At 39.9% G+C, this 24461-nt stretch overlaps 1 protein-coding gene across 1 annotated transcript in view; it reads left to right on the forward strand.

The window, feature by feature from the left end:
• The window catches only part of LOC137657650 (uncharacterized), a 65138-nt gene that overhangs the window by 11203 nt on the left and 29474 nt on the right, over nt 1-24461 (forward strand). Inside the window, exons 4-12 of the mRNA XM_068392050.1 lie at nt 1225-1379; nt 1863-1993; nt 6018-6153; nt 13507-13679; nt 14148-14341; nt 16810-16988; nt 17436-17613; nt 19755-19952; nt 22220-22326. Coding sequence (XP_068248151.1) covers nt 1225-1379; nt 1863-1993; nt 6018-6153; nt 13507-13679; nt 14148-14341; nt 16810-16988; nt 17436-17613; nt 19755-19952; nt 22220-22326 — 1451 coding nt within the window. The remainder of the gene's footprint in view (nt 1-1224; nt 1380-1862; nt 1994-6017; nt 6154-13506; nt 13680-14147; nt 14342-16809; nt 16989-17435; nt 17614-19754; nt 19953-22219; nt 22327-24461) is intronic.

Raw genomic sequence — 24461 nt, forward strand, 5'->3', positions numbered from 1 at the left:
CTGAAGAATGTCCAGTCTCTTTACGAGAACTGCTACACTCTGGGACCATTCGTAGCAACGAGTGCAGTAGTGGGTGAGGGCTCAACCACTACAATTCCCTAATTCCATAACCTTTTTAATCTTTCTCTTGAAATGTTTTATTATTGTTTTTGGGTTGTCCGGAAGGCTAAGAAGCCTTTCGCATCCTACTTGATTTGGCGGGTGGTCAAAGTCATTTCTTGAGAAGCACCTAGATTAGAGGTTTTGATGAGGTCCTGTTGTATGGGTTGCAACCCTTGATACTTCAGATCCTAGGGGTCGCTCAGCATCCTAAGAGGATCGCGAGGCTCCGTGAGGAAGACGTACTTAAAAAGGCAGAGTAATTGTTCAAGTCGACTTCCTTACCAGGTACTTATTTATTTTATGTTTGTTATTTTGAATAACTGCTAAAATGAAATACAAAATACTTAGCTCATAATAATGTAAACATGTAATGCTGGTCTCTACCCACCCCCCTGGGTGTGAATCAGCTTATATGATCACCGGCTAAGTTTAATATTGAAAAATGTTATTTTTATTAATAAAATAAATTTTTGAATATACTTACCCGGTGATCATATATTAAAGGACCCTCCCTTCCTCCCCAATAGAGACCCAGTGGACCGAGGAGAAAATTGGTTCTTGTTTACTTGGAGTACTAAGTACCTGCTCGACAGATGGCGCTGTTGATGTACACCCCCACCTGCATAGCGATCGCTGGCGTATTTTGACCGTAGGTTTTTCTGTCGAGCAACAGAGTTGCAGCTTATATGATCACCGGGTAAGTATATTCAAAAATTTATTTTATTAATAAAAATAACATATTTTTATGATGAATTTTATTTTATGTTCATGAGATATATTTTCATAAAAGAAGCCTGCAAGATCTCTACCACTTGTTTTTATGAGGTTTATCTGCTAATGTGACAAATCACCAAAGCAAAAGAGGTTTTATAATGATTCATATATTTTTAATTACATTATATCATTCCTGTACTTTTTAAGTTTAAATGTAGGATATCTGTTCGAGGGAGAAAGAAATCGGATTTATTATAACTATCCTTCCATAGTTAGTCGGCAATGAGAAAATATTGTCAGTTTGTTTATATGTTAATGAATAATTGTACTAATTTACTTACATATATAATGTACTCTCTTATTTATTTTTAAATCATTCAGTGATTTGATGAACTGCTCTTGTTGCAGCTTGGCCGAGGGGATATACTGAGGGCACTTCTTGCTGCAGGAGCTGATCCAGGTGTTCAAGATGCCAAGGGCAATACACCCCTACAGCTGGCACCATCTCCACCTATTGTTGCAATCTTCACAGAAGAACTGTTGAGAGCAACAGCTCAATCAGAGTAAATATACAGTAACCTATTTTATTTTCATGAAGATTTTATTGGTGATTTTCAACAGTTACTTTCTTACACATAATTTGGTCTGCATCTTTCTTCACTGCCTTGTTTTGTTAGATATATTTCTTTAGACCACTAGGGTATGAAGAAATGATGAGAGCATTAGACCAAGTTCTGTAAGTCATTTGATTGAATATGTTTTTTGTAAAAGAGTTAAGTATATAAATTGAAGGTGCTTTCAGTGTTGGATACTTTCTTAAAAGATTGTTTGAGTAATCAGTAGGTTCATTTTCATTGTTGACTTGTTGCATGTAGGCCTATTCTTATCCATTGTATTTCTTTTTTTAATCCCATCTCTAGAAATAACATGTAGCCTGTTTAAAACAATTCTTTGGAATTGGTTAAATTTCTTTGTATTTTGTGGCTGCTGCTTATTGTGTATTCCATTTTAAATGATGCTATTTTATTTGTTGATTTTTTTTTTAGTGTTGGTCGAGTGTGTCAGTTGGTTGCAGCAGGGCTCAGTATCAATTCTCACGATAACCCTTTGAGTCGAAACACTCCTCTACACTGGGCTGCATCTTTTGCTGATGTTGACACACTTTCTTGTTTGATAGGTAAGTAAAATGTGTAAGGAAAGATACTGTAATATTGAGCTGGTTTAATGGTGATGGGGTTGGTATCTTTTAAACTGGAAAATTGTAGAGTACTGTATATAGAATTCTTTGAACATGATTAGATTGATTGAGAAAAAGGTATATAAGAGTGGTCAAGTATTCAGTATCAAAAAGTCTACAGACTTATGTAACTTGGGTTTTTGATGATGAAGAAACCTATTTATGGGGAGGTAATGTGTATTTCAGTAGGACTTTCTCGTAAAGGCTATTACAGGGAATCCAATATGACTGGAATGAAACAAGTATTCCTTTCTCTGCCGTAGGGCCAGTGTATCAACGTACAAGGCATAAACTCTGTGCGTATAAAGGAAACCCGCAGGTTCAGGCTCTATTGAAACTGCCGTAACACCTTCAATGCTAAATTTGTCTGGTAACTAAACTGATGATACATCACCCACTGAGAACTAGTATGAACACTAAAGACAATGCTTACCCAGGTGTTTATATCTTGGCTGGCAATCATCTTTTCAATCCAGGAGATTGTCTGTCATGTCTTACTTCTACTCAAGAGTGTAGGAAAGCTGTTTGGGAATCAAATAGCATCTTCCCCCAAAAATAGGTTATTCCTAGGTCAAATCCTCTATTCTTACATGTACTACAAACCTTTCATCCTTTTTAATATGTATATATGTTTATAGAGGAGCTGGAACAGCCGTTGAATTTATTTAAGAGGTAGTTACCAACAGGTGGTGAGCACGGTTAAGCAGTTCTGCCCCTTGACATATCGGGAGCACCTCACGTTAGATTTCTACCACAATGAGTACGGTAGTATTGTTGCGACTTTACAAACTTTTAAGAAGTCCAGAAAGTCCAATCATAAGGAAAGGGGTGCTTATGTCACCACCTCTCAGAGTGGGTGTGTGTGGATACACCGTAGTGGCTTCTGGCCCAGTGTTTCCTCCCACCGGGGCCGTGGCACAGGTATTCCTGGTTACCCCTGCAGCCAGGAGGGAGAGGAGTGTACTGCCCCATACCCTTTCTGCTCCCAGGTTGATGGATTAGCTTTGGTGCCCTCCATCACCCTTCCTACCTGGATAATAGATGCTCCTCCCTTTCTTAGTGCAAATTGAGAGGATGGCACACTCGTATGCAATGGAAGACCAAGAGTTGGTGGCTGAAGAACCATTTACCAGTGTCTCGTGGGATGAAGAAGGGAGGGAGTGGGAAACATATCCGAGCCTTCCCCCTTTCCTGCTGCCGAGTGTAGGGGGATACTTGTCTCATCATGGGGCAACTGGGGAGAGACACAGGGCTAAACCGTGGGTTGTAAGTGTCCTTTGAGATGGTTACTATCCTTTCAGGAATGACGGCCCCCACTTAGAGAGTTCTCATCCGATCCTCCAGTATTACCGAAAGCCCGGTCCTTGAGGATAGAGTTGGAAGGAATGTTGGAAAAGAACATGTTCAAAGACATTCGAGAGGAGTCCCCTGGCTTTAACAGTCGACACTCTGGTGGAGAAGTCAACTGGTGCCTGGGAACTGGTCATTAACCTCTGTCCCATGAAAAAGTTTGGTCATCAAACAAAGTTCATAATGGAAATAGTACGTTTTCTGTTGAATTCTATCTGAAAGGGACACTATGTTATTGGTGGACGTGAAAGACTCATACTTTTAAGTGCCTGTGCATCAGCCCTCTCAAAAATACCTCCACTTTTCTCTATGGTACGGTGTACTAATTCAGGTGTCCGGTTAATTGGTCGAAATCAATTGCTCGAAAACAAAATCCTTGAAATCAATTGATCGAAAGATTATTTCTCAAACTATCAATTCCTCGAAAGATAGATTGCTCGAACGCATAATGAATTTGAGCATTTTGTTTACAAGCATTTTCTTTTACCTTCTCTTGTTTAAGCAGCTTCAATTCCATGTGCATTTCCTGCATAATGTGATTTCTACTTTGTTTCATGATGCTAAAACTGACAGTAATGACATGAGCATAGCATTTTCTTATATTAGAAATTTCACATTTCCAATATATCTTATTGCTCTCTGAGTTATCTTTTATATAGAAATAGCCATCTAAACATAAATTCTTCTTTCCTTTTATTGCTCTCTACAAACTGGAATCCATCTGGTTGGTTCGAGTTTTCCAGAAATAATGATGGAAAAGAAATAAAACTAAAAATAAGGTTTAGAAAATTGAATCTTTAATGGCTGAGATATGGTACTTATCAATTGTTGTTAACACTTAAGTAGTTTTGGTGAATAAAAATGAGGTTTAGAAAATAAAGTTATTAACGACTTAGTTAAAGGTATTTAGCAATGTGGTTGAAAGCTTAAGTATTTTTAATGGACGTTTAAAGAATGAATTCCGGCTTTCGAGCAATTGATAGTTCAAGAAATAATTTTTTGTGCAATTGATTTCGAGGATTTTGTTTTCGAGCACCTTACCTGGAATCACTAATTCAAGGCTCTTGGCATCAGGTGTGTACTGCTCCTCGGGTCTTCCCCTTGGTAGGTGCTTGGGCCTTTGGCCCATTCACAGTGGATATTATACATATGTTGATATATCTTAACAATTGGCTGATCCTGCCTCCTCTGTGAGGCAGTTGCTTTAGGATCGAGATTGGCTTCTCGCATTGTGTTTAGATCTGGGAATTTTGATAAAATAGGAGAAGTTGAGTCTCATACCTCAGCAGAGGTTGAAGTATTTGGGCATACTGATAGACACAACTGTAGCGAGAGTTTCCATCAGACGATCACATCAGCAAGCTCAAGGAGGTAGCATGACCGTTTCTAAACATAAATCCAAGCTCAGCACAGGCAGAATCTTCTCTGCCTCCTGTCCTCGCTGGAGAAACACATTCCTCATGAGTGCCTCCACCATGGATGTCTTCAGTGGGGTTTGAAGGATCACTGGTCAGCTGCCAGGGATTGCCCTTCCTGTTCCAGTGGGGCAGGAAGCTTGGGGCAATCTTTCTTGGCGGCTGAATGAGGGACAACCTCACAAGGAGAGTCCCACTTGACTCTCCACCTCGTGACATCCAACTGTTCTCAGATGTATTGAAGGAGGGGTGGGGCGCATATCTGAACGACCTGATCTTCTCAGGAGTGTGGTCAGGAAAAGAAATGCATCTGCACTTCAACATCCTGGAAATGCAAGAAGCCTTTCTAGTGCTGCAAGCATTCCAAGAATGTTTGAGGAGACACTCGGTAGTGTTGATGTATGAAATCATCATCATAGTGGCTTGTGTCAACAAGCAAGGGGGTCCAGTCTTATGAGCTGACGAAGCGGATGCATATTTGGCCAGTATTCCTCACTAGAGTTGCCAGCCAGGGGGAGGTTGCAGGGACAGAGTGGTCCCTACACCCTTGCCTTCTTTCCCTGTGGGGTTCTCCTGGGATTGACTTGTTTGCCACGTGACTAAACAGAAAGCTCCCCCATTCCTGACCTATGGGATCACCTGGACATGTATGTTTTTTCTCATGTTCAGGCTGATCCATCTGTTAATCAACCGAGTTTTGATTACGTGACTATCTGTTGGCTCCCAGATGGTCACATACAGAGTGGTATCCTGATCTGTTAAGGCTTCTAGTCGAAGTCCCAAGAGAACTACCCCAGGGGTCCACACGCCCCCGTCACCCGTATCTTCAAAATTACCACCAATCCTTAAAGTTGCCGGAACTTCACGGTTTTAGGCTTTCCAGCATCTCATAGCAAAAGACTTTTCATGAGGACCTGCACAGGAGATATCTGGGCACTGTACCATGCATATGTAAATTTGGGTGTGTGTGTCAGTTGCTTGAAATGAATTTAGATCTTTGTTTTTATTTATGGTAATTAACATAGTTCATTATAAAATAAAGAATGACTGATAACATTCTTTTCATAGATGCAAAATATTTTTTAAAGATTATTTTTATAAAATGAAAGTCTAAAAAGTGTAATGCCTTTTGCAGTCTAGTTAAGTACTCAAGACATTTTTGATATTCCAAGTCATTCATTTATAATTTCTTCTTGAAGCTCGAGGAGCCGATGTAAATGCAGCCAATAGTGATGGTGCCACCCCTTTGCATGATGCTGTAGCTCGAGGCGATGAAGATATCATAAGAATATTGTTGGAAAATGGAGCTAATCCTCACATCCAGTGCTACAAAGGGTAGGTAGCTCTGTTGTACTTTAATTTTTTATTCTCTTGGGTACATAAAATACTTATAGTTTAGTATTGTCCAGGTTAATATTAAGAGACACTATCATATTTACTAAGTTTTAGTGACTGCATGGAATGTGGAAGGTTCTCATTGAATCTTGGTTTTTTCAATATTAATCTTACCCGATAATCATGTAGCTGTCAACTCTGTTGCCGACAGAAATCTACGGTCGGGATACGCCAGCGATCGCTATACAGGTGGGGGTGAACACAACAGCGCCATCTGTGGTCAGGTACTCCAGTACTTCTTGTCAACACCACCTCAATTTTTCCTCTGTCGTGCCTCCGGCTAGACCTACATGGATACGCTGTTGATTCTGGAGTTATTGCTCACGATTTGGTGATGTATTTGCTCTAGAGTTTAGCCTTCGCTATTCAGGAAGCTTTATCATTAGCTTAGCAAGTTTTTGGAATTAATTTGATTTAATTTTTGATTTAATTTTGGTGACGAAGAGAGTATGAACTCTCTTTCACTTTTAATGGCCGACCCTTCCCTTAGACGGAAGTGTTGGTGTCGAAGAGAGTATAGACTCTCTTTCTTAATTTTGCTTAACAAAAGTTATAGATTTATTTTATATCTCTCCGCCTTTTTTAGGCCTCTTCGATTAATTTCCTTTTATTATAAACTTATTAAAATTAATTTTTATATTTGATTATATTCGACCTTTCCTAATAGTAGGCGGTCTTTTCTTGGAACCGAAGTTAATTAACATTGAGCCCGTCATTTCGTTTTTACCTGTTAACATATTATGCTATTTTAATGTTTTTGAAAGAATTTCTTTGATAGTCTCGTACTGTTTTCAAAGTTGAACTAACGTTTTGTTTTGTCTCTGCAGTTGTTGACGTTCAGAACGTTCAACTTGCGCTCTATCGTTACGATAGAGAGAGAGTATTCACGGTGTCACGTTGCAGTAAGAGTAAACCGATTCTAGCGTTTTGTTCATTCTTTCTTAGCTTAAATGGTTTTAATTCTAATAAAGGAACTTTTTATTTGGGAAATCTTTCAGTTTTTTTCCTTTAACAATAATATGTTTTAACGATATATATAATTGGGCTCATCTCTCAGGTTCTAAGTCAAGAGAGAGAGAGAGAGAGATAGAGACGGAGGGAGAGAGAGGAGGATAAACGTTTCGTTCAAGCGGGTAACGTTGTTATCGTTTTTGCTCTTCTCCCTAGTCTCTTTAGGGGAAGAAGGTAAACGTTTCTAGAGTTTTATTCTTGTTCCCAGGCTTTATGCGGTGAGAGATTTTAAACGTAGCTTATTTGATCTAGTGTTTAGTCTCTTTTCCAGCCACTGAATTATTTATCTTTCATTATGTTTTTCTGTTACATTGTAATACTGTTTTCGCAATTACTAACTTTTAATGAAGGATAGAATTGCGTGTTTCAGGTACAAACCACTTAAAGTTTCGAGTTCAGTGAAATAAGTGCAAACAGAAAATCAAAAGTGATAAAGTGATAAGCGCAAAGTGTTACAGTGTTGCGTTCGAGGGTTCGTCTGTTCGTGCCAGTTGTTCGCCTAGTCTGGGACCTCTTACAAGCTCCCAAGCAGGGGAGAAGTAACGTCGAAGGACTTATGGGTTCATCAGGCCTTGATCGACGAACAGACGTTTCCCTCCGTGGTTTCGGGTGTAACCAACTCACGTAGCCGACGTGATCACCCCACCCACACAAAGACGAGAGAGCCCATTTATTCCTCGTCTGCGGAAGAGGTTTCTCGCAGAAACCATGGACCAAATCTTGCAGCTTTTAAGTGCAAGTCGGTCCATTCCGCGCAAGTCCAACTCCTAGGTGGAGCCATTAGCACTGGGTCAGTTCGGACTTGCTGCAGTACGACAACTGCACACCTCCCAGAGAGGCAAGGTGGTACCGCAACAGGCAGTAACTCCGTCTGTTGCCGCACCAGCTGTTTTAGACCCTCAGTCTCAACGGACAGTAGCTCCGTTTGTTGTTGTCATTCTTAGACTCTAGTGGTCTATGCTGCAGACAATGCAGTCTCAGCTTGCGGTGTTGATGCAGGAGTTTCAGGCAGAGAAGGTTAGCACACCTCCTCCTGCGAGCACTCCTCCACCTCTGCGCAGTCCACCCTGCCAGACGTATGAAGTTGAGGCTCCTCCTGCCTCCATGCGTGAGCTGCCGCATTGGGAGTTGCCAGGTACCAGCGCTATGCAGCAACCTCCACTTTCCTTGAGGCAGGAGCCTCTTGCTATGCGGCAACCTCCTCAACCCTTGAGGCAGGAGCCTCATGCTTTGCAGCAACCTCCTCTTCCCTTGAGGCAGGAGCCTCATGCGTTGCGGCAACCTCCTCCATCCTTGAGGCAGCAGCCTCATGCGTTGCAGCAACCTCCACCATCCTTGAGGCAGCAGCCTCAGGCTATGCGGCAACCGCCTCAACTCTTGAGGCAAGAGCCTCAACTCTTGAGGCAAGAACCTCAACTCTTGAGGCAAGAGCCTCAACTCTTGAGGCAAGAGCCTCAACTCTTGAGGCAAGAACCTCAACTCTTGAGGCAAGAGCCTCAACTCTTGAGGCAAGAGCCTCAACTCTTGAGGCAAGAACCTCAACTCTTGAGGCAAGAGCCTCAACTCTTGAGGCAAGAGCCTCAACTCTTGAGGCAAGAGCCTCTCTCTGCGCAGCTACCTCCTCAACCCTTGAGGCAGACGCAACTCTTGAGGCAGGAACCTCATGCTATGCGGCAACCTCCTCTAACCATGAGGCAGGAGCCTCATGCTATGAGGAGCCTCATGCTATGCGGCATCCTCCTCAAACCATGAGGCAGGAGCCTCATGCTATGCGGCATCCTCCTCAACCCATGAGGCAGGAGCCTCATGCTATGAGGAGCCTCATGATATGCGGCATCCTCCTCAACCCATGAGGCAGGGACCTCATGCTATGAGGAGCCTCATGCTATGCGGCATCCTCCTCAACCCATGAGGCAGGGACCTCATGCTATGAGGAGCCTCATACCATGCAGCATGAGCCTCATCCCATGCAGCATGAGCCTCATACCATGCAGCATGAGCCTCATACCATGCAGCATGAGCCTCATCCCATGCAGCATGAGCCTCATCCCATGCAGCATAAGCCGCACGCCATGCAACATGCTCTGCTTACCTTACAGCATGCTCTACATACAGCATGCTCTGCATACAGCATGCTCTGCATACCTTACCGCATGCTCCTCAGTCACACATCTTTGGTTGTTGCCAACTCACTAGACTGTCAAGCAGTTTCATAACGTTGCCTTCCAGTCTGCTGCTTTTGCACCAGTGAAACCCTCACTGAGAGAACTTAGCTTTTCTCGGATATGGTTCCTGTAGATGAGAAAGTGCTATTCTCCCTCCTTCTGATTTTCCCTTGAGGACTCTGTCATTTGGAGAGGAGCCTTTAGCTGCTTAGCCTCCTATGGACTTTTATTTAAGCATAACATGCTTCCAGGGAGGGTAATGGTTCCACTTCAGTCGCTAACCCCGTCTGTTACCACACCTGCTCCCATAGACCTTGAGCTTTGTTGCAAGACATGCAGTCCAAGCTTAGTCCTTGTTAGAGGATTTTTTGTTTACGGAGTCAGTGTGTCACTGGGAAGACGTTCAACAACCAGCAGAAGTGACTTGTTGTGACGCAGTGCGGCAACCTCAGCAACCCGATAAGGAGTTGTCTGTACGACCCAGACAGTCTAGACAGCTTCGGGTTGTCGCTGTACTTCCTCGCTTCCCCATGGTTGACAGTTCACAGACTGTGCAGCAGTACCATGATCTTGTGTCCGGCTCCGTCAGACGACTGGCTTTTAAGAGCTCCCACAAGTCGTCGCTGTCTGGAGATTCTCAGATGGACTATGGATCTGACCAAGGAACTGGGCCTCCTGGTCAATTTTGAGGAGTCCCAGCTCGTCCCATCCCAGACCATTGTCTACCTGGGTATGGATCTTCAGAGTCGAGCTTTTCGGGCTTTTCCGTCGGCCCCAAGGATCTACTAAGCCCTAGAATGCATCCAGAGCATGCTGAGAAGGAACCGATGCTCAGTCAGGTAGTGGATGAGTCTAACAGGGACACTTTCATCGCTGGCCCTGTTCATCGAGTTAGGGAGACGCCACCTCCGCCCCCTTCAGTATCATCTAGCGGCTCACTGGATAAAGGACATGACGCTAGAGACGGTCTCAGTTCCTGTTTCCGAAGAGAGGAGGTCTACTCTCACGCGGTGAAAGAACAGCTTTCTTCTCAAGGAAGTCTACCTTTGGCTGTTCAGAAACCCGACCGCCGTCTCTTCTCTGACGCATCAGACACGGGCTGGGGTGCGACTTTGGACGGACAGGAATGCTCGGGAACATGGAATCAGGAGCTAAGGACACTTCACATCTATTGCAAGGAGCTGTTGGCGGTTCATCTGGCCTTGATAAACTTCAAGTCCCTCCAGCTTAACAAGGTGGTGGAGGTGGACTCTGACAACACCACAGCCTTGGCTTACATCTCCAAGCAGGGAGGGACTCATTCGTGGAAGTTGTTCTAGATCGCAAGGGACCTCCTCATCTGGTCAAAAGATCGAAAGCTCACGCTGGTAACGAGGTTCATTCAGGGCGATATGAATGTCATGGCAGATCGCCTTAGCCGGAAGGGTCAGGTCATCCCCACAGAGTGGACCCTTCACAAGAATGTTTGCAGTAGACTTTGGGCCCTGTGGGGTCAGCCAACCATAGATCTGTTCGCTACCTCGATAACCTAGAGGCTCCCGTTGTATTGTTCTCCGATTCCAGACCCAGCAGCAGTTCACGTGGATGCTTTTCTGCTGGATTGGTCCCATCTCGACCTGTATGCATTCCCGCCGTTCAAGATTGTCAACAGGGTACTTCAGAAGTTCGCCTCTTGCAAAGGGACACAGCTGACGTTGGTTGGCTCCGCTCTGGCCCGCGAGAGAATGGTTCATAGAGGTACTGCAATGGCTGGTCGACATTCCCAGGACTCTTCCTCTAGGAGTGGACCTTCTACGTCTACCTCACGTAAAGAAGGTACACCCAAACCTCCACGCTCTTCGTCTGACTGCCTTCAGACTTTCGAAAGACTCTCAAGAGCTAGGGGCTTTTCGAAGGAGGCAGCCAGAGCGATTGCCAGAGCAAGGAGGACATCCACTCTTAGAGTCTATCAGTCTAAAGGGGAAGTCTTCCGAAGCTGGTACAAGGCCAATGCAGTTTCCTCAACCAGTACCACTGTAACCCAGATTGCTGACTTCCTGTTACATCTAAGGAACGTAAGATCCCTTTCAGCTCCTACGATTAAGGGTTACAGAAGTATGTTGGCAGCGGTTTTCCGCCACACAGGCTTGGATCTTTCCACCAACAAAGATCTACAGGAACTCCTTAGGTCTTTTGAGACCTCAAAGGAACGTCGGTTGTCCACTCCAGGCTGGAATCTAGACGTGGTCCTAAGGTTCCTTATGTCATCAAGATTTGAACCTCTCCAATCAGCCTCTTTTAAGGACCTCACTTTAAAAACTCTTTTCCTCGTGTGCTTGACAACAACTAAAAAGAGTAAGTGAGATCCACGCCTTCAGCAGGAACATAGTTTTCACATCTGAAACGGCTACATGTTCCTTGCAGCTCGGTTTTTTGCTAAACGAGCTTCCTTCACGTCCTTGGCCTAAGTCGTTCGAGATCCCAAGCCTGTCCAACTTGGTGGGGGACGAACTGGAGAGAGTACTTTGCCCAGTTAGAGCTCTTAGGTACTATCTAAAAAGGTCATAACCTTTACGAGGACAATCAGAAGCCTTATGGTGTGATATCAAGAAGCCTTCTCTTCCAAGGTCTAAGAACTCAGTTTCTTACCTATTCAGGCTCCTGATTAGGGAAGCACATTCTCATCTGAAGGAAGAAGACCTTGCTTTGCTGAAGGTAAGGACACATGAAGTGAGAGCTGTGGCTACTTCAGTGGCCTTCAAACAGAACCGTTCTCTGCAGAGTGTTATGGATGCAACCTATTGGAGAAGCAAGTCAGTGTTCGCATCATTCTATCTCAAAGATGTCCAGTCTCTTTACGAGAACTGCTACACCCTGGGGCCATTCGTAGCAACGAATGCAGTAGTAGGCGGGGGCTCAGCCACTACATTCCCATAATCCCATAACCCTTTTAACCTTTCTCTTGAATACTTTTTATGGGTTGTACGGTCGGCTAAGAAGCCTTCCACATCCTTGTTGATTTGGCGGGTGGTCAATTCTTTCTTGAGAAGCGCCGAGGTTAAAGGTTGTGATGAGGTCCTTTAGTATGGGTTGCAGCCCTTTATACTTCAGCACCTAAGAGTCGTTCAGCATCCTAAGAGGACCGCTACGCTCAGTAAGGAAGACGTACTTAATAAAGGCAGAGTAATGGTTCAAGTCGTCTTCCTTACCAGGTACTTATTTATTTTATGTTATTTTTGAATAACTAATAAAATAAAATACGGGATACTTAGCTTCTTTGTTAACATGTATGCTGGTCTCCACCCACCACCCTGGGTGTGAATCAGCTACATGATTATCGGGTAAGATTAATATTGAAAAATGTTATTTTCATTAATAAAATAAATTTTTGAATATACTTACCCGATAATCATGATTTAATTGACCCACCCTTCCTCCCCATAGAGAACCAGTGGACCGAGGAAAAAATTGAGGTGGTGTTGACAAGAAGTACTGGAGTACCTGACCACAGATGGCGCTGTTGTGTTCACCCCCACCTGTATAGCGATCGCTGGCGTATCCCGACCGTAGATTTCTGTCGGCAACAGAGTTGACAGCTACATGATTATCGGGTAAGTATATTCAAAAATTTATTTTATTAATGAAAATAACATTTTTCTGTAAGAGAAAATTATGCTTCCTAGAAAACGAGCAAGAATAAGGGAGCTGGTATTTACTATAAAAGAAATGTTGTGTAGAAGATTGTTTCTCATTTGTGACTAATTATACATATCATGAATAAGAGTACATTTTTCACTATCATGGAAAGAAAACTTGTCATTTATGGTATTGTATACCATAGTATTGAAATTGTTGTTACTTAAAATGTGACCTTTACCATATATGGAGATCATTTTAGATAATCATTGTAATTAAACAAAATCCAATTGAAGTTTAAACTTTTGTGAGCTTTCTTGGAGAAGTTATCTTATAAATCATTCCTCATGAATGATTTCTGTTTCTTTGTGACCTGGAAAGTTTAGCCTCGTCATTATACCTTTAGCTAACTGAATTGCCAAGAAGAGGATATATTGTGTTGATGTAAACAGAGGATGGAAGGAACTCAGCCATTTGATATAAAACTGCCATTTATTTTCAGACGGCACAAAGGAAAAACTGCTTATGAACTGGCATCAAGAAATCCCCAGTTACACAATTTTATGGAAGAGTATGCATCATTAATCAATAATAAGGATTCTCAAGTAAATGGCTCTTCTACATGTAATGGAAGTGTCTCTCCTCTCATTTCTCGACGGTCATTGACTACCCAAGGTATTGTATATCAGTGCCGATAGGCTATGGTAATTAATTGCTGGTAGGGGAAAAGCAATTGGTAAAGAAAAAGTTCTGTATTTATATCTGTTTGGGCATGTTTTGTACTGTATTACTTAAATAACAGTTGAATTTTATTTGAGGGAAGAGATATCTTGCAAATTAGTGTATTGGACTTGTGATCAATTACTGTAAATGGGTAACTGAAAATGTGGTACTGATGTCATATTTAATTGGTCTTGCAGGAAAAAATTTTTTTATATTAGTGAGGTTTGGTGTTTTCTATTTCTTTGTGTTTTAGCATGACTCTTCCTTCCCCAAAATAAACAAAACTATATGAACAAATATTGATTATATGTCATGTGTTAACCTTATCAATTCAATTTTTTGTCATGCTCAAACCACGCATACATTACTGTATTGTTCTATTAAAGAACTGAATGGGTTAACAGTATTCTTAACTTGCAGAACTCGTCAAATCTCGGGTAGTATCAGGCTCAATGGAATCGCTTGTGAGTATGGGAACAGACAGTGTTATAACAAGTGGGGATCCTGGAAGTGTTGGTGACACACTGCTAAGAAAAACGTCTGTAGAGTCATCGTTGCCACGTTCCCCTTTACAGTCTTCATCTTCCCTGGAAATGAGTCCTTGTATGGAACAGGTAATGTGTTGATCAAATTGCAAGAGTAATTGCTATAATAGTATTTTTGTATTGTGATTGTTTTATTTTATTATATAATTGTTTCTTTTTAATCACTTTTGAAAGCGATATTTATTTTGAGATGCTAAAAATGTAATAGGAACTAAACGTATGATGTCAAAGATTTTTCAAATAGTTATTACTACTTTTCATATTTGTTTATTAACGCTTAAGCTGTAAGTACTCTCTAATGTTACCAGTTATAGCCAGCCATGGGGAAGCCAAGTGGTTGAAAGATAGACAAACTCACAAAAAAATTTTTTTGTATGGAAGTTAATGTCATCTGCACATTTTTTATCAACACACAATATAAGTTATTAACTTAATTAAACTCTTTAATTTTTTCTATGAATGGAATAATGAGGAAAGCTTACTTCTTTTTCACAATTGAAGAAAAATTCCACTGGTTAAGTGAATTCTCTTCACAGGTTTACTGACTCTTAGTAATGTTTCCTTGGATTTTCTTTGTATATTTATGAATATCTAATGTTGAGGGAATTATTTTACTTCATTAGTGTATACAGATTGTTTATAGAATTTTTAGCCCTATTAACATCAGGCCTGCATGGCTGAGAACTATGAAGCACGAAGTAGATGATGAATGGAGAAGTATTGAATTAAAAGCTCAAGATAGAAACAACTGGCAATATCTAACAAAGGCCCTTTGCATCAATAGGCATAGGAGGAGGTGGTGGTGATGATGATGATGATGATTAATATCACCCACATTTCATTATTTTGAGATCATCATTTTGTTGTGCCATTCATATTATTTTATTTCACTTTGTGTCTTGAGTACCTCAAGATAATTTTCCCCTTGCATTGTTTTGTTGTCCCAATGGTGGCTTTAATGAATTTAAGGACTGAGATCATAACACATTGAATGGCTGTTTCAATAACTAATGGCATCCTGATAATTGATAACAGAATACTAGCTTGATGGTCTTTGATGAATAGGGATCTAAAGGAAATCAAAGGACCAGCAAAATGACTGACAGAAGTCAGAGCACCTGTGACCAAGAAAATTGTAAAGACCTAGGATCCCTTGTTTAGGTTTGGTGTCTTGAAGGTTCTAAGTTGAACCAAGTTGTTACTACAACCAGTTCATTAAAAGGGTCAAGTTTCTAAGGCTCTAACTGCCTCTTACCTTAATAACTATTTTCCTTCTGGAACACAAGAGTTTCCCTATATCTGAACAAATATAAAGTTTCTGAGACCTTTCAAGCTTCATATATGAAATGGTTGTAATGTTTATGCTCTTTACCTCGTCTTTGATGAGTCCCAGCAGTCCTGAGTTTGTGAAGGCATGAAAAGTTAGGAGGCTGGTAGGTGAAGCTGGAAGTATCCATTATAGATTATTTCTCTCAGCTTCTTAACTCCTTTGAAACTATGCATTGATAATTGTCGAATCGCTGGAAACATAGATTTTATAAAATTAGGTGTTTTTTCTGTGAAACAAAAGTTTGTCTGTGATATTAAAATATTTTCCATTTTCTACTTGTCGTTTGAGTTTTTAAATGTAATTATATTAACAGTTAGTGCAGCTCTTAAAATTCTCAGGAGATTTGTTTGTGAATTTGTAAAAAAAACTATTAATAGTAAAAAAAAATTTGTTGTGAAGAGATAAAAGCTACCCAGCTATATGTAAATATTTGAAATTTTAAAAGTTGTTATAGAACCTTGCCCGTTTCCATTTTGTGACAAAAAGGAATAAGATGCTGAAGAGTATGTCAGTAAATGTCAAATGACCAAGATAAGTAAAAGAAAGGAGAGCTTATATCTTTGACAAAAATTTGTATTTATTTTATTTCATCTTTTGCTAAACTACTTCCTTATCAAATGACAGTTCATGGTGGCTAATCTTTATAATGTCATTCTTGCAATTTTTTTTCTTCTTGAAATATGGGAGTTACTCGTTGAATTGCAGTGTTTACTAATTTACTGTATTTACAAAAAGATATGCTTTATAAAAAATCTGACGCAATTGAATTTTTTTTTTAGGTAGAAAATTTTTGAAATGTGTTATTCTCTAGCTTTTTGTGACCAACTTTGTATTTAATTGGTTTTTGTGATTCATATTCATTGTGTTAATCTATACTATTTTTTTTTTTTATATTTTGATAATGGATGTGTAACTACCACAAATCAGAAAGGAATTACTAATAGTGTAAAAAATTAAACTACATAATAATTAAAATAAATTCTTAGGCCATGAAATTCAGTTGCTGAATTTTTTCTTTTTTCAAGAAATATTTTGAATACAATCGTAAAGAGGTCCCAACTTTGTCATGAAGATATTCTCTAAAACTGAAATATCAGTAGCCAAATGCTGTAGCCTCATATTTTCTGTATGTAGTTCTTAGTGAATTTTAGAATGGATCAAATTCCCATTTATTACTGTGGTGATAATCTCTTCATATCTTTCTAAGGTTTGTGAAAGACTGGCTTCAACACAGTTAACAGCACCTCCACGACCGCTAGTGACACATTCAGCCTTGCATTCCTTGTGGCCCCAGCCATCTCGTATCACTGAAATTGAAGGGCCAAGTTGGATTCCTCCATCTCATGCTACACTTGCAGTTGTTTCTGGAGTTGAACCTATACATAAGTAAGAATTCCAGTATTTTACTTGACTTTGCAAAGAGTATGGAGTCATGCTTTTAGTAACATTTGTTAAATGCATAGGAGTTTACTGTAACTTGTGGTGGATTTCTTTCTGGAAATAAGGCCTGGTCATAATGCTTGTTGTTATATTTTTAGATTGATTATTAATCTATATTTTTAAAGACCAGCTATTACAGGAAAAGTATTTTGCAAGGTTAAGGTTTTACTGACAGTTTACCTCGGTTTTCCCTTACTGCATAATTTATATCAAACAATTTAATATGTCTGATTGCTTCATTTGTAAATAGATCCATACTTGTCTATGAAGTATGTTCCTCTGCATTAGATCATTTGCTTTGCTACTTTATTTTGCTTTATTTTTCAAGTTGTTAAGCCATTCTATGCATGCATTATTGAACTATATTTAATGACTATTACCTGAATTTTGTAGAATTGTTGATGTTTGGGACGTGCACAAATTGTGGTTGGAAGAGGTGGGATGTCAAGTAAGTCTTGGAGGTGTTGTTGGTAGTCATGATTCTCCAAGCGATCATACGTTTACCTGCATCGTTGACCCGTCTCTCACCACACATCCTCACCAGTATATACTAAGCATCCTAAATAAAAAGGTAATATTTCTTCGTTGTAAATTTATTCATTTCATTGTGAAAGATTTTAGTGTTGGATGTAATTATTGATACATATAGTATGTATAATAGTTGTATCTTACTGCAACCATCCTTTTTCCTCCATTTTACTTTGGATGTTTTTAGGGTCTCAGTTCTGTGATTCTTTTAATAGTGGATGATGGAAATATCAGAGGTAACTTAACATTGGTAAGGGTGAAGTAGCAACGTCAGTCATGTTGAATTAACGAGAAACACTTTGAAAAACACTATGCAAAAAAAATCTCAACTTGCGGGTAAGTCCAAAAACAGAAGGATGTCCTAGAGGGCGCGCGTGGTAGGTGTCGGTGGGGTAGTTCTACTATGTTCTCTAGGGCCTGTCACGGCCCTCCCCATTGATGAAGGGATTATCTAAATGGAAGACAGCCTGTGAATAGTGGTTTTCGCACACCTTTGTTAAATACACGACACCTACAAGGTGTTCGTGCGAGGGTTGTAACCTCTGCATTCCATGCTTTTATCTTTCTCTAGTATATTTGGAAGATTTATATTAGGAAAGGTACAAAGAAGGACCTTTCACCGGGCGTCACAGGCCTCTTCCCAGAAATAGATTTTTCCTTCGTCAAAATCCCTTTATTATTCAATTTAACAAGAGTATCCACCACATTTTTGGACTTTCAATAGGGTTCCTTGATGGATTTGTTCTTAAATGACTGGAGAAAATTTAAGTAAGGTAACATTGAGAAAGTTTGATAGTTAGGTCAGAGGAGACAAAGGGAAAATAATGAAAAGAAAAAGGTGAAAATTACTGCTACTGGGCTCAAAGGGACAGGGCAAAGAACATTTAGTAGGTAGTAGGTTGGCCAAGGTACCAGCCACCTGTTGAAATACTACTGCTAAAGAATTAAGGGGTCCTTTGAGTGGCCAGATTGAATCCCTCTTGGTTTAGCTCATTTTTCCTTTGCCTACATATACATCTAATATTCTGGCCTATTCTTTACACAATCTCCTCTTTCCTTTATTGAAATTTCAAAGAATATTTACCTTATAATTTTTGAAACATTTGGATTTTACCATTGCACTTTATACATTGTACTTGCTTATCATTTTTGCTATCACCATATCAGCAGGAAGGATATTGTACAGAAATTTAAGACTAGAAGGGTTATTTAGAAATCAGATAGTCATGGCAAATAAGGATCAAACTTAATGACTGAATTTACTGGAAGTATCTGGTGTTTGGTGAAACAAAGGTCAGCTCATTTATATGACCACAATTTGATTCCGAAAATAATGAATGAGCACAAAATGAGATTTTGTTACAACTTAATTATCATAGACCAAAACCTTTCTTTTATGAGGAGTATCCTATCATCCTTATTCTCTGCTTGCCTCAGTGATCAGGCATTTGCTGTAGCAATGAGTGGTTTATGACTAAGGTACAGTAACAAGTGGTATCACAAGTTGATCTATATCCAGATAAGTTTACCTGAAAGCTCTATCACCACATAGAACACTGCCTATATAGTGCTTCATTCAGAATACTTAAGTCCAGAGGGTCATTGTGGTTGCCCTTTATTTTTCACCAGTTCTTTTTGGATTCACTCCCCACTGGATTGTCCAACATCTGCAAAGTTGACTTGGTTTAACTTCTTGATAAGTGATAATCCACTGTGACTGTTAGTTATTATAAGTAATAGTAATGTGTGTCAGGTAATGGTCATCTTGCTCAGAATAGAAAAATATGCATTATGAAATGATGGTACTTTATATTTAATGAACAACGAATAGTTATGAAAGACTATTTATATTTTGGTATACAGTATTATTATAGTACTGTTTATGATCTCTCCTATATAGATTTATTTTACTTTTTAATTTTGTAGCAATTTATGAGTCACATTTTAATTTAGGGAATTACACCATGTTGCCCATTTTGCATTTTACAAGATAAGGACTAAATTTATTTTAATGTATATACATAGGAAATACATTTATTACAGCGTATCTTATTTATGATTTTTTAATCTTGTTATAAATCTTGTTTTATATCAGTCTGAAAAAAGTTTAATTGATAAATTTTGTTTCCCCCATAAGTTTCTGAAGTTGAATTTTAAATGTTTAATATTCTTAACAAATTCCAGGTAAATATGGTATGTGGATCAATAGATAGCCTGCATAGTTGCCTTGTGACGTTTGTCCAGCTGCTACGTGTATGTCATTCCAGTGAAGAGGGTGGAGGAAAAATTATTGTCCCACCACTAGTCATAAGAGACCAACCCTCACTTCCACACCGAGGATTTCTACTGGATGTTGCTCCTCATGCACGCGTTCCAACTCTGGTAATATATCCTAACTTTTGAATGTCACTGTAAATAATTGTTGATGCAGTTTTTAAAGAATGCTGTTGAAATTACTGAATTCTTGTGTAGAAGATTTAGAAGACAATTTTTATATCAATGGTAGTATAGGTAGCCCTCTGTCTTTGTATGAGAGCATCAGTGTTAGGTAAAAGAGACCACTACGAAGATTGAAAAACTGCAAAATATGGGTACTCTAGGGTTCCCCATAACTAACTGACCATTGTGCATACTTGTGAAACCCTTCCCATACTTTATGACTTGAAGGGTATGATCATTACGCATGGCTAATTGGAATTGTGCCAAGTAATACCCTCTGTCCTAGCACCTTACCAATATTAAGGAGGATCTTGAACTACAATCCTTCATTCTGGGGTACTGCTTAACCTCCAGCAGAAAGTGGTAATGAAACCAGTTGAGGAAAAGGTCGCTTTTCATTTACTCCGTGTTATGCATTCAGTTCGCAGCAGTTAGTATGATCTTGTTGCAACACTGGAGTGCACGTGGGTTGGCTGACTTGTAAATAAAGCCAGGCCAATTAAAGTGACCTGTGGTATTTCCACTCAAAATCAATGTTCACCTGGGGAGACATGAAGAGACATAATTATTAGAATGCAGTTTAAAAACACATTTAGTTTGCTATTTCCTAAGGTGCACTAAATATATTTTATAGTAATGTGACTTACAATTATATATAGAAAAAAATTACATGTATTGAAATCAGAAAAAACAAAAAATTGTACTGCAAGATGTTACCCTAACCATGCATTGCTGCTTGGAAGCCAGGAGTATATTGTTCTTCTTGAGCAGTAAATGCCCTCTGGGGCATCTTCTTTGAAAACTAATCAGTCAAGCATTAAAAATATGTATACACTATATTCATACTGTATAATAATTAATGATTTTAATTAACGTATGTATATTAATGTCATTGCATTATGGAAATTTGTATGTATTGTACACTTTTGTAATCAAGTTAAAATCAATAAGAATTTCACATCAATATTGCTATAAACAGGTACATTTATGTAGATAAAGTTACCGGTTTCATCCATGTTCTAGAATTGCTCTGGCTTGTACACTTTCTCCTTGATGATCTCGAGAAACTCCACAGGGAAAGCTTTCTCCGCCTCATGGTCTGCAAAGCCTAACTCCCCAGTCATTCTGACATTCTTCAATGAAAAACACCAATTGAACCTCTCAAACCAGCCAACACTGGCTTGGAGAGGCATACGCAACTTAGATTTGGAGTCTTGAATGGTAGTCAACTGCAATTCATCATATGGTGAAATAGTGGAGACTACTTAATCATGAATGATGAGCGATTCGATGGCTACTCCTTTTAGATGTAGATCTTCGGTCCACATGAACAGGGCTTTTTCCATTTAGATCATGCTCCTGTCCCTCACACTGTGGAACACTTGCTGTCACAATAGCACAGATCTTTGTGTTTATCTCCATGTACCTTGCAGTACTCTACCTCAGCCCATAAAGCTGCATAAAACAACCCTGTCATTCACTTATCATCTTTCTCTGCCAATTAGAGCTAATTTGAAATGATGAAGCTCCCTAAAGGCCAGGGTGTTGATTAAGAAAGAGTACTTGGTGCAAGACAAACACTAGTGGGCGATGCTTACTTGACAACAGAAGCAGTAATCCTTAGAGTGTGAGCCAGAGAAGGGGCATTTTGGTCGGGGAGTGATGTAGTGCAATGCCCATGAACAAAAGGCACGGGCGGGTGGAAAATGTCACTGTGCAGCAATTGTAACCAAGATGATGTTGCAAAAGTCTGCAAAGAGTTAAAACTATTGTTTGAAATATTTGGTGGATCTAAATATGTGGATTATTGAAACTGCAGCAAAGAGGAAATCTACAAAGATTGAGAGCTGACAAACTTCTCTCATATGACGTTTTTTGCTGTTATGCCAAATAAGAATTTGATATTATTGGCTTTCATTATATCACCAACTTAGCACTATACTTATGGGGAATACAATAGCTTGCAAGATTTGATAATTTTTCTTTTGAGTATGGGTGACTTTAATCTCATGAATTGTTTTGGTATTATAAAGGAAAATTTAATAAAAGTCTAATGAAGAGAAATAGCAAAACAAAACTAGTTTGTGAGCTATTCATGTCATATCCTAAGATTGGGTAATCATTTGAATCTGTTAGTCGTCAAAATAAGCATTAATTTGGTTAATATGGAAGTTTACACACAGTTTTTCACTGGATGTTTTCACTTGCAGGAGCGGCTCTGCCAAATGGTTGATTCATTGCTTGGGTTGAAGATGAATCAGTTACATTTACTCATGCGTGTATCATCGGTAGCCAGTAGTTTACCCTATTCACCCAGGTAAGAGATTCAGCCTGCACAAATAAAGTTTTGTGAGGTGTATAGATATATAAATTTTCTCTGTATTTTGTTGGTAGCCAGTAGCATTATTTTCATTAGAAATAGAAATAAACAAACTTGAATTCTACATTTGGATTATACCACAACTAGTACAGTATTCAAAACCAATGTGGTCATATTCAGTTGAGTGTGTTTTTCAATATTAAACTTACCCGATAATCATGTAGCTGTCAACTCCGTTGCCCGACAGAATTCTACGGGAGGGATACGCCAGCTATCACTATACTAGAAGGGGGTGTACTCACAAGCGCCACCTGTGGCCAGGTACTACAGTACTTGTTGTTGACGCCACCTCACTTTTTCCTCTGTCGTGCTTCCGGCAAGACGTTCTTGGATACGCTTATGATTTTGGAGTATTGTTCACGGTTTGGTGAAGTATTTCTCTAAAATTTGCAGCTATTCGCTATACTGGAAACTTCTATATTAGCTTAGTTAGCTTTTGGAATTAATTTGATTAATTATGGTGACGAAGAGAGTATGAACTCTCTTTCACCTTTTTATGGCCGACCCTTCCCTTAGACGGAAGTGTTGGTGTCTAAGAGAGTATAGACTCTCTTTCTTAATTTTGCTTAACAAAAGTTATAGATTTATTTTTATATCTCTCCGCCTCTTATAGGCCTCTTCGATTAACTTCCTTTTATTATAAACTTATTAAAATTAATTTTTATATTTGTTTATATTCGACCTTCCTAATAGTAGGCGGTCTTTTCTTGGTACCGAAGTTAATTAACATTGAGCCCGTCATTTCGGTTTTATCTGTTAACATATTATGCTATTTTAATGTCTTTGAAAGAATTTCTTTGATAGTCTCGTACTGTTTTCAAAGTTGAACTAACGTTTTGTTTTGTCTCTGCAGTTGTTGACGTTCAGAACGTTCAACTTGCGCTCTATCGTTACGATAGAGAAAGAATTTTCACGGTTTCACGTTGCAGTAAGAGTAACCGTGTCTAGCGTTTTGTTCATTCTTTCTTAACTTAATGGTTTTAATCCTAATAAAGGAACTTTTCATTTTGGGAAATATTTCAGTTTTTTCCTTTAACAATAATATGTTTTAACGATATATATGATTGGGCTCTTCTCTCAGGTTCTAAGTCAAGAGAGAGAGAGAGAGAGAGAGAGATAGAGACGGAGGGAGAAAGAGGAGGATAAACGTTTCATTCAAGCGAGTAACGTTGTTATCGTTTTTGCTCTTCTCCCTAGTCTCTTTAGGGGAAGAAGGTAAACGTTTCTAGAGTGATCTAGTGTTTAGTCTCTTTCCAGCCACTGAATTATTTATCTTTCATTAGATTTTTCTGTTACATTGTAATTCTGTTTTCGCAATTACTAACTTTTGAGAAAGGATAGAATTGCGTGTTTCAGGTACAAACCACTTAAAGTTTCGAGTTCAGTGAAATAAGTGCAAACAGAAAATCAAAGTGATAAGTGATTAGCGCAAAGTGTGTCAGTGTTGTGCGTGAGGGTACTTCTGTGCGCGCCAGTCGTCCTCCCAGTCCGGGACCTCTTGCAAGCTCCCAAGCCCAGGGGAGAAGCAATGTCGAAGGGCAAAAGGGTTCAGCAGGCCTTGATCGGCGCACAGAAGTATCCTCGGTGGTTGCGGGCGTGTCTTACAGAGACCGTCACTCCCACCCGCAGACGATTGAGCCCTTATTTTGCTCGTCTGCAGAAGAAATTTAGGGGAGAAAACGCTGGTCTCAGGTCTCAAGACCTCTTAAACGTAAAGTCCAGACCTATGCCAGACGTACGAAGTTAGAGTTCAACAACCCGGATGCAGTCATTGGGTTAGCTCTGACTCGCCGCAGTCATCAGTTGAATGCACTCCGCCTAAGAGGAGTAAGGTTCTGCCGCAACAGATCTCTGCTGTTAAGGCTTTACCTCAGCAGACCTTAGTGTCTGCCGACCCCAAGTTGACTCTACTGCAGTCCATGCAGTCACAACTTTCGGTCTTGATGCGTGAGTGTCGGGCTGAGAAGGTTGCGCCTCCGCCTGCGCTCGCTCCGCCTGCGCTCGCTCCGCCTGCGCTTGCTCCGCCTGCGCTCCCTCCGCCTGCGCTCCCTCCGCCTGCGCTCGCTCCGCCT

The sequence above is a fragment of the Palaemon carinicauda genome, chromosome 18 (genome assembly GCF_036898095.1).
Source record: "Palaemon carinicauda isolate YSFRI2023 chromosome 18, ASM3689809v2, whole genome shotgun sequence".
NCBI lineage: Eukaryota > Metazoa > Arthropoda > Malacostraca > Decapoda > Palaemonidae > Palaemon > Palaemon carinicauda.